Source organism: Corythoichthys intestinalis, chromosome 2 (genome assembly GCF_030265065.1).
Source record: "Corythoichthys intestinalis isolate RoL2023-P3 chromosome 2, ASM3026506v1, whole genome shotgun sequence".
NCBI classification, from domain to species: domain Eukaryota; kingdom Metazoa; phylum Chordata; class Actinopteri; order Syngnathiformes; family Syngnathidae; genus Corythoichthys; species Corythoichthys intestinalis.
The window spans coordinates 15881919-15897841 of record NC_080396.1 but is presented as its reverse complement, the minus strand read 5'-3'; the positions used below and the strand labels follow the sequence as shown (position 1 = coordinate 15897841).

General features: G+C 40.1%; 1 protein-coding gene across 3 annotated transcripts in view; it reads left to right on the top strand.

Annotated features, from left to right (window-relative positions):
- The window catches only part of LOC130911906 (nuclear pore membrane glycoprotein 210-like), a 69875-nt gene that overhangs the window by 20092 nt on the left and 33860 nt on the right, over positions 1–15923 (top strand). For all 3 annotated transcript variants that reach the window (XM_057829566.1, XM_057829565.1, XM_057829564.1), the window contains 14 exons: positions 261–434; positions 527–719; positions 1538–1644; positions 2893–2997; positions 4412–4513; positions 4630–4758; positions 8554–8681; positions 8754–8889; positions 9767–9829; positions 9938–10111; positions 10194–10274; positions 13691–13822; positions 13950–14108; positions 14266–14357. In XM_057829566.1, coding sequence (XP_057685549.1) covers positions 261–434; positions 527–719; positions 1538–1644; positions 2893–2997; positions 4412–4513; positions 4630–4758; positions 8554–8681; positions 8754–8889; positions 9767–9829; positions 9938–10111; positions 10194–10274; positions 13691–13822; positions 13950–14108; positions 14266–14357 — 1775 coding nt within the window. The remainder of the gene's footprint in view (positions 1–260; positions 435–526; positions 720–1537; positions 1645–2892; positions 2998–4411; positions 4514–4629; positions 4759–8553; positions 8682–8753; positions 8890–9766; positions 9830–9937; positions 10112–10193; positions 10275–13690; positions 13823–13949; positions 14109–14265; positions 14358–15923) is intronic.

Genomic DNA, 15923 nt, shown 5'->3' with positions numbered 1-15923 from the left:
TGTTTTATTAGTCTTATTGTACTTCTGTTCTATGTGTCATGGTTAAGCTTTAGATCTCGTTTGACTCTGCAGAATGACAATAAAGGCTTTCTATTTTATTCTACTGTATTCTATTCGTGTCGTATTGCCCAGCACGAACATAGTGTAAACCCTTAGAAGTAATATGTTTACAATACTTTACTGATTTCATAGAAAGAAGTGTATTATCCATGCTGAACCATGGTCATGACCTATTGTAGTGAGCCGTCATTTTTCTGCAGATGCTGGAGGTGATGGTGAGTAACAAGGAGTGTGCGACCAACCCTTATCCCGCTGTGGAGCGTGTATCTGTAAAGTTTGTTTGCGCTCCTCCGTCACAACTTACCCTGGTTCCAGTAAACGCCATCCCACAGCTGAAATTACCGTGCCCCTTGCTGCAGGCAAACAAATCTGTGGTAAGTGTTATATACTTCTTTTCATTTTGAAATCACCTTCGTATAGTCATGATGTTTCAAAATTATCATGTTTTGACCATTATGTTTTTAAGGTACCAGTTTCAAGTTACCGCAACTCCGTCTTGGACCTTGCAGCTTTTGATCAACAAGGGCGGAGGTTTGACAACTTCAGCTCACTGAACGTAGTGTGGGAATCAACCAAAGTGAACTTAGCTAGTTTCGAGCCAAATCTACCTATGAGCCTTCAACTTTATGTGGATGAAAACAAACAGATGAAACTAAACGGTAAACATTCTGGTTTAAAAGTTGCTATGTTTGAATTCAATCAGAGCGAATCCGAAGACTGGCAGTTCATTTTGAATGGATTTGACGTCTATCAGAGTCAAATGCGAGTGATAATTGACCGAAATTTCTTAAGCTTTTTGGAAAGGAGTTCATCTAAATCGAATGCTCTGAATTCATCTCACATTCCTTGACAATAACCTCCTCAGCCCAGAAGACAACATACATTTACACCTGTAGCGCTACAATACATGCTTAGAGGCATGCTGGACAACAACAGTGTTGACAGCAGGTGGCAGCAGAGGTTGACTCTCTCCCCCAAAGGGGCAGTGATGGCCAAATGAAGCTTCTTGAAGCAATGAATCATGGTGGTTAATTTGGTCTTGTGACAGTCGTATGATGCCGCTGTCAAAGTGTTACCGGTTAATATCTTTTGGTGTAAATATCTCATAATACAGTGGGACAGCTGCTGCTTATAGTCCAGTGCGACTTATCTATAAACAAATGTTATTTTAGTGTCAAATTTGGTATTTGCCAGCTTATAGTCAGGTGCTCTTTATAGTGCAAAAATTACGGTAACTTTATTTCTTCAGCAGAACAGCAGAATTATGCACGAGTCGCACGCTGCATTGAAAGCTAAGCATTTGAAAACACGTCTGAGCTGGGGAAGTACTGGTACATTTCCCTATGTCTGAAAGCCACGATCCGGGTAGATTCCGGGTCACATGACCTCGTAATGTTGCAGCATATATTATCTGAAAGCATCTTGACAATATCGCTCTTTTTATTTAGAAAATCATTTTCTTTCTCATCTATGATAGGACGGCAGACTGTTGTTGTACATCGTCATTCAGGGATTGCTCTCGTCACAGCGACAGTACAGAATTACCAGCGTTCACATATCGAAGCAGCTAAAGCTCATGGCCAAGTAAATGTCACATTTGACTTTTTTCTAATCATTGATTATAATTTTCCACTCCTTGATGTGAAAGTAACCCATTTGCCCATGTGAAGAAGAAAAAGATGCTAAAATTCTCTTCAGTACAGTATAACACTATACTACTATAAATAGTGGTACCCCGACATACGATCGCTTCGACACACGATCTTTTCGGCATCCGATGTAAAATTTGACTCGCCATTTGTTTCTACATCTGACGACATGATCGAAATACGATGACATGACAGCACCGCAGACAGACGCACGGTTGACTTTTTTTTTGTGAGAGAAATCAACACAGGTTTCAAAAAGGTTGGTACATGATGTTAAACAAGGAAAAAGGTGACACCTTCTAAATGAAGATGCAAATTATAGAGAAAATGAGCGTGGGGTGCGCATCTTTATAAGTTGACAATTATTATTGTAGTTACATCGCCAAAGAAATCGCCAGCTTTGTCAGGTTTTTATCATTTATTTCAGAACTTGTCCAACTTCTGCTATTCGCCGCAATTAACTATGTACTCAAGCAAACATTAAAATCGAAAGTAAACTCAACCGCACCGCTCCTCTCTGTGTCACGTCAGTCACGCGGTGCGTTCAAGTACAGAAAAAACGTCCGCCACATTAGAACCCGATTCGTTACATTATTACAGGAATTATTATATTATTATTCCAATTTTTATTTAAATAATTAATGTGTTTTGCTATGTGTAACTGCCATTGCCAGTATTTATTAAGGATTTAGTGTAGGTTTTTGGGCTGTGGAACGAATTAATGGAATTATAATTTGTATGTAGAGGTACCACTGTACAACTATTAAAATTCTCAAAGCTGCAAGTGTTGCATTATCACTTTTAAAGTATTTTTTTATTATCAAGCCCCCATTTAATGCTATCTACCATGAGGTAATATAGCTGGAGAATGAAAATCCCAGGTTTTTGTCAGTTGTAACTACTCAGTGATTGTCTTAAAAAATAACTGCATTGAAAAAAACCAAACAATTCAGTTTTTCTCAAGTTTTCCTTACATTTCTGTTTCACATACAATGTCAAATGTCTGGCCTCTGTGGATTGACTTATTTAATATTTTTGGGGCCAATAAACAAAAACGTTTATTAGTTTTAGCTATTATAGTGTTAGGCTATTATATTTTTGACTGACAGTACAAGCATGTTTCTTTTGGTATATGCAAATGTCTGGTGATTATTTATTATGTTTTTACTCCTTTTTTGGTGAGGGTGAAGTGTTCACTCCCGTTTCAGCAACAGTGGAGCTCAGATTATTTGGACATGTGAATGTTTTTCCTGAAACATTAACCATATACAACCACCCAGATGTGAGGGTAAGAGATTAATTTTCATTTTACTGCTTGTTTGCGATTTATGTCTGACTACACAATTTCAACCCGACAAACAAATCATGGGAATCGTTGAGTCTCATGGCCGAAATTTGGAAATGGAGGGTTACGATGCCTCGTGTAGTGTGCATACGTGTCAACTTGTACGGATTTCCCATATTTTGAATGGGAAATTCAATCTTTTTAACAGATAAGCTGTACAGTAAAAAATCATATGGGAAAACACGACAGTTAACAAAAACAAACATCCATTTTAAAGTCTAAAATGACAATAGTAACTAGCAGACACCAACGAAACAAAAACAAAAAAAAAACGTTTGCTCTCACTCGTCCACCCATCGTGGGGTGTTAAGAGATACCAAGTAAAACAACACCAGAGGTGGGTAGTAATGAGTTACATTTACTCCATTCCATTTATTTGAGTAACTTTTTGAGAAAAATGTACATCTAAGAGTACTTTTACCTAGCCATACTTTTTTCACAGATTTGTGAAGAGGAAACGCTACTCTTACTCTGCTACTTCGGGCTTTTTTTTTTTTTTTTTTTTTTTGCCAGTGATGCCAACAGTAGCCCTACCAGTTTCACCAATAATCACATGACTCCATTATACCAATCAAACTCAAGCTTGCCTGTTAGGTTTCTGGGTGAGCGGGGTACCCAAGCGCAGAGAAGTAAGGCAAGGTGGCAGTGGTAAAAATTGTTTATTGCAGTATGTGAAGGTAGTCTGTGTCCAAATGGTCAGGCGGGCAGTTGGTGGGTGAGCAGGTGAGCTGTGAGGGCAGGTGAGCAATGCAGGATCTGTGAACAAAGGCAAAATGAGCTGAAGCGAGGCAATAAAGATTTCTGGAGTTATCAACAGCTAGAGTCACAAACTCATGGAGTGGAGTTGTTGATCTGCCAATGAGGTGATTCATTACACTGCCGTTCTATGATCACGCCGGCCTGTTCAATCACATTGCGTCTTTAAAGCAGCATAAAAAATTAAGTATTTTACGTAGAGAGCAGCCCTCAACATGACTCGAAAGCATGGATTTTAACTTCTCTCCCAGTTTTTATTTGGCACCGATCGACGACGGCAAACTAGAGATATGATCCTTTTAATTTCATAATAGAAACTATGAAGGAACTATTCAATTATTCAAAGTGGGAACTATTTTCTCCAGATGCCAGCAGCGTGTGGCAGCTACACGTGTTACTCCAACCCATGCAGACAAAATAGACTCTGAATTCCATTTTCCTGTCTTGTTTATAGTGAATGTGTTGATCTGAGAAGAGAAGACAACCGTCATTATTATTATACTAAGTGCTTCTGTCACCATTAATTATTATCAGCTACTTGCCCCACCAACTGACAATGTCAGCTGTCAATTTGGAGTTAAGTTTTTTGTTATGCCTGCAGGTCAGCCTTGACGTGCGAGAAGGTTCAGGACACTTTTTTGTCAATACCAGTATCAAAGGCATCGCAGACGTGTTATTAGAGGACACACAAAAAGCAGCTCAGGTACATAGTGGCATGTGGAAATTTATTTTAGTGACTAAGATAGAAATTCATGGTGTAAAGGCACAACAGATTAAAGAATGACTCTCCTGACAACTTGAATATCTCTGAATTCCCAGATTGCCCCCATTAAGGCAGGGGTGGTGCAAGTGATGGTCTATGATCTCTGTTTGGCATTGCCATCGACAGCAAAAGCCACAGTGCATGTTTCTGACATCTTGAAGGTGAATTTGACCGTGGTTGAAAAGGTCAGTTTTGAAAATAATTACTCATATATTACTCATTGCCAGGCGCCAGTGTTTTTTTCTGGCTTAGATCATAAATGTGTATATTGTAAACACATCATGACATGGTGTCATGATGTTTTCATTTTATTTGTGAGAGCCCTTCAAGTAATTTTCTTTTTCGTCTTTTGGACAAACATACTTACTAGTCATATTTTAGTCATTTTAAAAATCCCAGACAAATTTCGTCTAGTTTAAGTGGACAACTACTCAAAATGGTTTTAGCTGTAAAATTCAAAACTTTCAGTCCCAAAATTAATAAATAAATCTATCCTAACTCTTTCAAATGAACATTGACAAACGAGCACATATTGTAGCGTCTACACGGACAAGGGCAACTTCATTATGATAATACACACTCAGCAGGAATACCGTACATCATTTCCAATTAATTATACACACCTGGATGCCATGAACCGTTTGTAAAAATAAAACGTTGTCCAAGAGCTTAAGACGACACTCGCCATGCTAAATATTAAAGCTAACGCAAATGCTATGCAAATGCTACGGGTTACATTTAATGTGTGAAGCAAAATTGCATATTCTTGCTTGCCAAGATAAGAAAACAAAACTTACCATGCTTTAAGCACATCCTAGCTCCCGTGAGGAATGGGGAGGGCAGCACCTCTCACGAGTGACACGACCCACGTACTCCACATACAGTATGAAAATGTCACGCAATATGAACATATGACGAAAACTGGCATTCTTCTTTTTAACCTTTTAGTCTCCCAAGCCATGTTTTATACTGTCACGTCATCGTCATTAAAAAAATTGTTCGTCAAAAAAATATTTTCTTTATCATCAGCATTGACGGAAACAACAATGAATTCAGCACACTTTGTTAGACCCTACTCACGTGACGTCACAGCCACGCCCCCGCGCCATGTTGTCCGTCTACTCGTCATGTTAATGCATTAGCGCTTCGTAAATTCCTCCTATTATGGCGTGTTTTTCTGCTCGTTAACATTAATGATCAAAATGGTGAAGTCTCGTGTGGCGGTCGGTTGCAAAAACAGAGAAGATAGACGGAGAGACTTGGAGTTTTACCGTATTCCGAGAGACCCGGAAAGGAGAGCGAGATAGACTGCTGCAATTCGAGGAGAAAACTGGGCTCCAAACGACCCCCACGGATTATGTAGTAGTCATTTTATATCTGGTAAGATGCATTTAATCTATATTTAGAGGGTTTTGGGCTGACAACCACAATTAAGATCATTGCTAGGCTAATCGCCGACAACATACACTCAGATGTTGTGAATGAACTACCTGAAAATATATAAGGGGATAATAAGACAGTTGTCATACAATTAATTTACAATTGCACTATTGAGGTCAAAAGCCAAAAAACAAATTCAACTAGGGACAATCTGGAGTAGTGCTATCGCACTTCATATTTATTACATATTATATATGTATGTAGTGAGAGTGCTATCGCTAAACCATATAAACATTGAAAGCACTAGCTCCATTGACAAATGACATGAAATACATTAGACTTGACAGTGGATGTTAGCAAGAACAAAAGATTTTGAATTGAAAATTTTGTAACTCACCTTCCCGAGCACAAGATAGATTCCTGCCGAATTTTCGTGGACGAGGACCTGTTTCACCCAACCAGCAACGAAGTATTTATAAGCCTCCAAGCTCTTAAAGTTTTTCAAACTTTCGTGAGAATAGGCTGATTTTGTGTGGACAAGATAGTTGTAAATATAAGGGTAGCAGATGTCATGCACAGACGGCGAAGACAGCGGGTCGAAAAACATCGATTTAGGCATCAAATATGGATCTGGCGAATGGATAAACTGAAGCTTTTCCACATAATGCCTTTTATGCAACGCATCCAATGAGTTTACAGCGTCAGATAACACCGGGGCTTCCATGAATTGCTCTATAACTTGCACGACTAATTGAAAACAATGAGAATAAGTCTAAAAAATACGGACAATATGGCGGCCGGATACAGCGACATGTCATTTTGTGACGTAGGTGAGTAGGGTCTATACCAGGACAGCTGAACAGCATTGCTACTTTTCCCCACCTATTGTACTCAATCAGTCTTAATTGATCTTCCTCTCCTGCTTATTTTTGTTTTCATAAGGAAGACGATCAAATGGGTTTATTAAAATTACGGTCAAAAACATTCATATCATTTGCCATGATGTGTACCCTGCTCGCGGTTGTTAGCAGATTCTCATTTTACAGATCAAACAAACATTACACAGAAGCCAAGCATCTGGGCCACCGTACTGCCCCATAGAAACGCAGTTAAACTAAGCGTACTTATCTATGTCTAGAACTAGATGTGTACTGCAAGCTAATAGCGATTGCCGTTATCACTTGTCGACCATTTTGTGTCAGTGCCATTCAATAAACAGAACAATAAAGTCAATGGAGAGTGTACTTTCAAATACATTGATCTCTCGGAACACCGGGCTTCAAACTTCGCGCCCTCAGTCCATCACAGATTTTTTTTCAATTAGAAAAAAAATACAGATGATCTGTACCGAGCCGATCGTGTAGTCTCATGCTCCCTCTCCCTGCTCTTTGTTGGTCAGGCATTGATTGCACTGGAGTTGCTTATTAGTTACCCCGGTAATACGGCTGGCACGTCTACGGCGTGTCAACGTTGCTGCCACGTCAACGCAGTAAAACATGGGCATTAAAGTCAAGTAGCGTGTGCACACCTAGTCGCAGTGCGGCCGCATTTTAGGTGCGTCCTAGAAACACTTCAACGCGCCGCACTCAAAACGAATGGCAGAGTTTATTATTTGACGTGAGACGCAACTCTCCTGTGTCAATACTACAAGGCAGGATCGGAAGTCACTTGTGTACAAATACGGTGGATCCAGTTGATTTTCCAAATAATATGCTTTTAGATTTATTAATTTCTGCTTGGCGCTTCAACTTGAGAAAATCCATCAGTAAAGCTTTTAAAAAACGTGCATGAGAAAAAACAATGGTTCATTGAGGCATTTCATTTGTAAAATACATGTTAAAATCTTTTTCATTGGGATTGTTTTTGTCTTTAGCACAGGACTTCTTTTTTCTTCTTTCTTTCAAAAAGACAGCTGACCAGTACGCGGGGTCTGAAAGGCAAATGGTTGTTGTATTATTATCTTTAAATGCCTGTCCTGTGGAAATTAGGGGTGAGCGTCAGCCGGCAACGTTGACGCGCCACAGATGTGTCTGGTGTTTTACCGGGGTTAACAATGATTGAAAGACGATAATGTTTGATCTTGGCAAAGAAGTGAACTTCAAAGCGCCTCATGCGTCAATCATCGTTTAACTTGTTAAACAGTTGCTGTGGCTACTCATTGTGTGTGAGTGAGCAGCTTGAGCGGATTTGAGTGGACTCACTCAATAAAGCATGTAATAAAGCCAAGCATTTTTCTGCTTTATCCTTTTTTAAAAATAATTTGGTGGGACAGTAACATAACTGTGAAAAACGAGTGTACACTGTAATTATAAATTGATCAATTTTCAACTATTTTTAAATGCTTTGGTGTGTCAAAAACGTAAACGATGCACCTGATCATTCTGGTTAATGCTGGAACCGCTCGAATTGATTATCCTTATTAGAGTTTTAGTAACATGCGTTCCATGCGTGCCTCAGTGGCACTCAATGTTTGTTCTGTCTTGGTGTTTAACGTGTACTATATTCATGGAACTTGGTCTTGATAGACACCTTTTGATTTGCCCTTCCTCTGAACTAAATTGATTTCCCTCATGACTGACTCATTTTTTTCTTATTTACAGCTAGAAGTTGGTAATTCTATAAAATGTTATATCACAGTGTTTGATGATAACAAAAAGCCATTCCCAGTCAGCTATTTCCAGTTCATGAAGTTGAACGTGACAGCAGCATCTTCCATAGTCTCCGTAATGTAAGTGAAATGAAACTTGCTTTGCTGTTGTTGAAAATATAAACCCCCACAGTCTAAAAATCCATTTTCCAGCCCTCAAGCAGATTCCACAGAAAATGACAGTGCAGTATACCTAGTAAAAGGTGTTTCTATTGGCCAGACGACTTTGTCAGCTGCTGTGAAGAATAGAAATGAGAAAGTAATTGTATCTGCCCCTCGTCAAATTGAGGTATTTTGTTATGCCCATTTGTAAAGCAGTACGTGCTGAAAATTACGACAACATTTTCTCACATTTAGCGCCACACAGTGTTTAAAATGTGGTGTAAAATCTTTAGAGTCACTTTTTTATGCAGATTTGAAGCATTATTTAGTAACTTAAATTTTTATTATTTTTTTTTACATAAGTCGTTTTGGACCTGATTGTTTAAATCCAGAACTAAATATTTGATTTAAATCTTAAATTTATGTCCTGCATCCTAAATGTTAAATCTGGAAACAGTTGGAACTAAATATTTAGCTAAATATGCAAATTCACATGACTGGAGACCGGAAGTAACAAAATAAAAGCTGGCGCACACAAAATACGGTATAAATTGTTTCTCCTAAATGTGTATTTTAGCTGTATATTGTTGTAATCACAATGACTCATGTCCAAGAGCCAACCGACTGCCACAGTTGAGTAGGTTTTATTCATTTTAATCAACGTAAACAGACAGTCTGAGTTGCTCCAGCTTTTATTTTGTTACTTCCGGTCTCCAGTCACGTGAATTTGCATATTAAGCTAAATATTTAGTTCCAACCGTTTTCAGATTTAACATTTAGTATAAAGGATATAAATAAATATTTAGTTCTGGATTTAAACATTCAGGTCTAAAACTTCTTATTAAAAACTAAATGTTTAAGTTGCTAAATTGCGTTGTAAATGTGCAAAAAAAAAAAAAAGTGACTAAAAATTTCAAACCATTTTAAACACTGTGTGGCGCTAAACGTGAGAAAATGATGTCGTAATTTTTAGCAGCAAACGCCGCCCCATATTTTGTTTGTCACGTAATTCATTTGCAACACTGCTAACACATTGAAACTATTTGTTAACGGTTTCTTCATAGGTATTTAAACTCTTCAGACTCATCCCCAGGAAAATGACTTTGCTGATTGGAGCAATGATGCAGGTTTGTGTGTACTGATGCTTAGAGTAACAGCAGTGTTAGACTCTCTAATGTACATTATAAAATGTCTTTAGAGAGAAACAATTATTTTGCCAAACTTTTGTTTTCCAGATAACGTCTGAGTGTGGACATCAGTGCAATATTCTCTTTTCTATCTCCAGTGAAACCATTGTTTCTGTAAACGACATTGGTCACGTTACGGGTTTGACCATTGGTAATGTCACCGTGACAGGACTCATCCAAGGTGTTAATGCAGAAACTGGAAAGATGGTTGTTGTGGGGAAGGTAATTAACATGATTAGGTGTTCCAGGTTAGTTTACTTCAAACAATCTATGCAAATGCAATTACAATCTTCTGTGTCTTCAGGGTCAAGTAGAAGTTGAGGTTGTGCGTTTAACTGCGATTCGAATTAGGGCACCCATTACACATATAAAGAAAGGAGCGCAGGTACAACTTTGACAATGTACATTTTAAAGTGATCCTCTGATTTAAACCACAATTGTTCTCTTGTACTAAAATATGTTGTTAGAAACACATAAAATGTTAAATCAATGGCAATATTTTATAATATTTAGTCCATATTTTGACCGTTAGTTGGCGCCATGGTTTGCAGGCTCGCAGTGAAGACGTCATTGGTATCTTTCGTGTTCAACAATTGCTTATTGCTGCCTAAACTCGCGAAGTAAAATGCCACGATGTGCTGCTTTTGGATGCAATTTCCAGTCAAATGGAAAAAAGGGGAGTGAAGTGAGTGGTGAAGGTAGAATTATTATTTTTATTGAATAAATGTGCATAAGTGGGAGCTTCTCACCCTTTTTGGTCCCGGTATGCATGTATCCTACCCACCACGCGTTACAACTGGCGCCCGAACATTTTTCCTGGATCCTCAGTCAAGTAAGGGTCCCATCGCGTCTGCAATAATGGTTTTGGATCTGTCCATTTATTTTTATTCGTCGGTCCCACAGCGGCTTTTTGGATCAGTCTATTTTGTGGAATCGACGGCCTAATCGCGGCTGCGATATTGCCATGGGATCGGTGTAATTCCTGGATCTTCGAGTGAGTAAAAAACGCGGATTTGGATTAGTATTGCTATCTTTTTTGTTGACTATTCTTCGTGGGAGTTTTCCCCAAATCATACTAAATAGTTAAAGCACTATGGCACGCTACAGTGACGACAGTGACTCTGACGTGGACCTTACAACAATGTTGGAGTTCGTCAGGGAATGCGTGTTTGCATACTGCTGAGCTCCCGAGTGAAGAGTGGTCAAGGTGGAAATATTATTTTTTGAGAATAAATGTGCATAAGTGGAAGCTTCTCCCCTTTCTGGTACTTTTATACACGTATCCTAGCTACCACGAGTTACAATGTACAAGACCTGTATTACACAAGGTGTGCTCTTTGGCCTGTACTGTATGTAATCAATCTACATAATTATATTGGGAAAACGTTTGAAAATGCAATATGCTCTTCTTGAATATCTGCTAATAAAAACCGGAGTTCCCGAATCCCAACAGCATGCACTCTCGCTCCCAACAGGACACTCTCGCATCACCAGTTTTGCCCAACTTTTGTCTTATCAGGTATTTTCTGCACGCATTTTTCCCTGAAGCTCGTCTTGTGAACGACCGACAGTGCTGTCCTGCCAGTGTTTCCCACCAATGAACGAGACTGTGGCGGGCCGCCACAGTCTCGTTTGCCCCCCCCCCCCCCCCACCCCCCCGCCGAAAAAAAAAAAAAAAAAAGATAATAATCAGATGCGTCAGTCAGCCGATTACACAGCTGTAGCCCATTCCACTCTACTCGTGCGGGTAGTTGAGTAGCATTTTAGAGTAGTATTTTATTTATTTATTTATTTATTTAAGAGACGCAAGGGGAACGAGTAGGAAGAATGGGAGAACGAGCGAGATAGCGAGAGATAGCGGTCGCATGTCTTAGCAGCCCGCTGTTATTTTGTTATTGTTTTTCTTTATTATTGTTACCACAATCAAGTGGGTAAGCAAATACAGACTTCTCTCCTTCTTCCCCATATCCGGGGCATTACAATAGTTTGGATCGGACTTTTCGGCGAAAGTGAGCGGTGGACGGCCGTCTTGGACGGAAAGCAAACTTTGATTGAACTTGGGCGGAGAGGCGGGGCCCAAAATAAAGCCTTGCTCTATTTTCAGAGCGTTGGTCAGAGTAAAATATTTATTAGTTCAAGCAGAGTAAAATGATACATATTCACGGTACAAGAACGTCGTTTCCGTGTCCATCGATTGGTAAGAAAAGGCTGTTTGTACGAGTGACGTGTGGGCGCTCCCGTCAGGGGGGACATTTCGCGTGGAGTGGCTATTTTTCGGCAGAAAACCGGCGCGCCAACTTCAGACAATTACGGCTGACGAAACTTGGATAAATGCGCGTCCCCCCCTAATTTCGCGAGCTCTGGGACACTCGAAAAATGACTCTCATACCTCTCCTTGCTAAGTTAATGGTACCTCGATGTGCGTTTGTGTGGAAATTTAGTTCACGAACAACGGGGAAAAAACTATTCACCTTCTCACCGAATCAAGTAAAACCCTTTACACGGCTATTAGAATTCCCTCAGTCCTGTAAATGGGTCAGTTGACAGAAGGACTGTTATTGTTGTGGTAATGTACTTATGAGGGTCAAATAAAAATGGTAAATGGTAAATGGTGTTAAACTTATATAGCGCTTTTCCACCTTTCAAGGCGCTCAAAGCGCTTTACACTATCGCGCCATTCACCTACTGGTGGAAAAAGGAGGACTACGACGGCGGTCTGAAACCCGCGGCTCTCGGGCCGCATGCGGCTCTTTAGCGCTGCTTCGGAGCTTTTTTTTTTTTTTTAATGGAAAAAGATGGGGTAGGGAAATATAATTTTTGTTTTAATAGGATTTCTAGGAGGACAAACATGACACAAACATTCTTTCAATTCATTAATATTGTAATGAAGTTAAACTTGTGGTGGCATCGTACAACAGAGTAGTCACGTGGTGCACTATAGGATCCACTGCAGGGAAAATATTAATCATGAGGGGTAATTATGTATTTCTAGCCAACTTAGTCATTTTTATAGTAGGCTAATATAGCTAGTATTGATAATTATAAGGCTTGTACAAGGCTTTTAATTTTTTGCTGCTCCAGACATACTGTATCAGTTTTTTTTTTTGGGGGGGGGGCAAATATGGCTCTTTCAACAGTTTGGGTTGCCAACCTTGAGTCACTACGAGATGTAAGTCGTACTATTGCTACGAGAAAAAAAGTCGCATTATTACATAGGGTAACGTAGCTGTAATCAGCAACGCATTTTACATACATGTACCGTAGCTGAGAGCTATAACATTAGCCTAGCTAATGAAATATTTCAAATATATCTTTGTTATGGTTCTTCTTGGGGGGAAAAAATAATGAAAAAAAAAAAAAAAAAACTCGCCGTGGCACGAAATGGTGTGGCTGTCCGACTCCGATGCAGCCCACCACCACAGTTTCAAAAAATCCTATGGTCAGAGACCCTCCCACCACATTCTCCTAAAATCCTGTGGGAAACACTGCCTGCTCTTCACTTTTCAGATCTGGTTCAAATAGGAAGGGTAGAACTGACGACATGTTGGGAAAGCTAACGAGTGACAAGCTGGAATTTCGGCATTCGGGGCCAGTGATGTCACACACTGCGACGTAACAAGAATGGCGACCTATCACTTAAAATAATTTTGCAAACTTTATTAAAACAAAAACATCAAGAGGGGTTATAATATCAAATTATTATAACTCATACTAACATTTATGTTTTAAGAATTACTTGTCTTAAAAATAGAGGATCCCTTTAAGAAATCCTATTTCCACTTATCTCATTACCTTCTGTAGATGCCTGTGTATGTGATGGGCTTGACTAACAGTCAAACACCCTTCACATTCGCGAATGCCGTGCCACAACTTAGCTTCCATTGGTCCACCACCAAAAGAGACATCATCGATGTTCAGTCAAGACACTCATTGGTATCGCTCTCTAATATGTTCTTAAACTGAGTTTATTTTTTTGTTTTGCGACACACTGTCCTTGCATATCTACCACTGTATGATCCTGTCGCCACCTTTTATCTTATTTAGCCTTTTTAAACTCTAGGCTAATATGGCGCTCATGTCAGAACACAATTTTGGAATGAGTGTGACTGGCCGGACAAGAGGGCAGACCTGGCTCAAAGTTGTCGTAAATGTTGTCGACCCTGATACTGGTAAACTTTCTGGTAATCTTATGGAGCTCAAAGACGAGATCCAAATCAAGGTAAAACTCTTTAAAACTACACACTTACATTTATAATTCACTGCAATATGACCTAACTACTGCGACAGATTGTGACAGACCGTGACATATGCCACTCGTGCCATAATTTTCAAGTATTGATAATAATGTTGTTTTTGATATATGTATTTTGATCAAGGTCTATGATGACCAACACATGCATAATCCCAACATTGAGTCTGGAGAGATACTCATGGCTCCAAACTCAGTCCTAAAACTCCAAACAAGCAAGTGAGTCCTACTCATATGATTTATCTAGATTCTTGAAAGCACTGTCCAATCGAAGTAAAAATGAATATATTAATTGGGCAAAAATAAAGACTGTTGTTAACAAGGCTGCCAAATTTGCACGAACAGAAAAACTAATGAGTATACTTTATGTAATTATGCTGGCCTGTTAGTTCTGAGACGCTGTAGGTGTGTTGCATGACTGTGCTCAATCCAAGCCTCTCCCCTGTGTCAACTTGTCAGTCATACTGCACAACCTACAGCAGGGGTTCTCATTGAGTTTTGGTCCTTGTTGTCGAAGTCCTTACTAAAATGGAAAACCGACTGACTATGACTAACCAGGAAGAGCCACCAATGGGGTGCTTAGTGTTACATGATGATGGGAACGGGCCAGAAAGAAAGACGTGACGACACCCGATTTAATTTTAGACCTGTCTAAAAAATCCTGGCAAAAATCCAGACAAAATAAAGGAATTTTTGACTATCACTCAAGAGATTCAGCACTCAATTGTGCTTATGTTTTCAGCATCTAGCATACAGTATGTCATGCACTCAGAATAGTGCTGACAAATTTATCGCGTTAACGGGCGGTAATTAATTTTTGTAATTAATCACGTTAAAATATTTGACGCTCTTAACGCATGCACGGAATTATCCGCTCATGCATTGCCTCAAACAGATTATAATAATGCCGTTTTTGCTAAAGATACACGATAATATCGGCTACCGATAATTATCGGCCGATAATGGCAATTATGACGTCACACAGATAATACAGATAATAAAAAAATCAACCGATAATGCAATCTGATATTTATATACTTGATTTAGCCTCCAAATGTGCGCAACCAAGCAGTTTTCTCCACTTCTTCACTGCCGCCTGCTCAACCCCTCCCCTCTCTGAAGCCCCTGTGGGAGGAGGGGTTTAGGAGTACGGCGTCATAGAGGAGGCGGTGTTACACATCAATGTTGAGGCGCTCTCACTAGCGTGCGTTGCTTTTGCAGTGTGTGAAAAGAAATAAACGACGCTCTCGCCATCTACAAAACAGTTTCTCAAGGCCTAAAGAAAGCGTCCTCATTGAACACCGCTAGCACTAACCCAGCAGCCATTTAAAACTGCATCACAATTATTTTTGGAACGAATATGAGGCTGCTGCTAGGACGAATGCTAAAGCTATTGTTAACAAATAAACTATAAAGGAAGCTGCGGGGCTTGTGACAATACAGAGACGCTGCGGTCCTCCCGGAGTCGGGGTGTTTGGGAATGCAGCCCAAAGCGAGTGGTAAACTCCCATCTATGGCTAAACACCTCACGAGATCGATAGTTGACGAGTAGCTCTCTTCCGACGGAGCCCGCCGGTCCGGCAGGCCGCCGCCGCCGCCGCCTCGCCCTAGGCGGGTAGAGCATGAGAGCAGAGCCATGCACCGAATGCGCCGCAGCGAGCCGGCCGGGGCGGGCGGATATCCGGTACGAACTTAGCTGCCGCCGCCACTCCAGTTCGAGACAGAGGCCTGGCGCGGGTGCTAATTTGGCAGCCGGGCGGACTGAAGGGCACAGGCGGGAGGAAA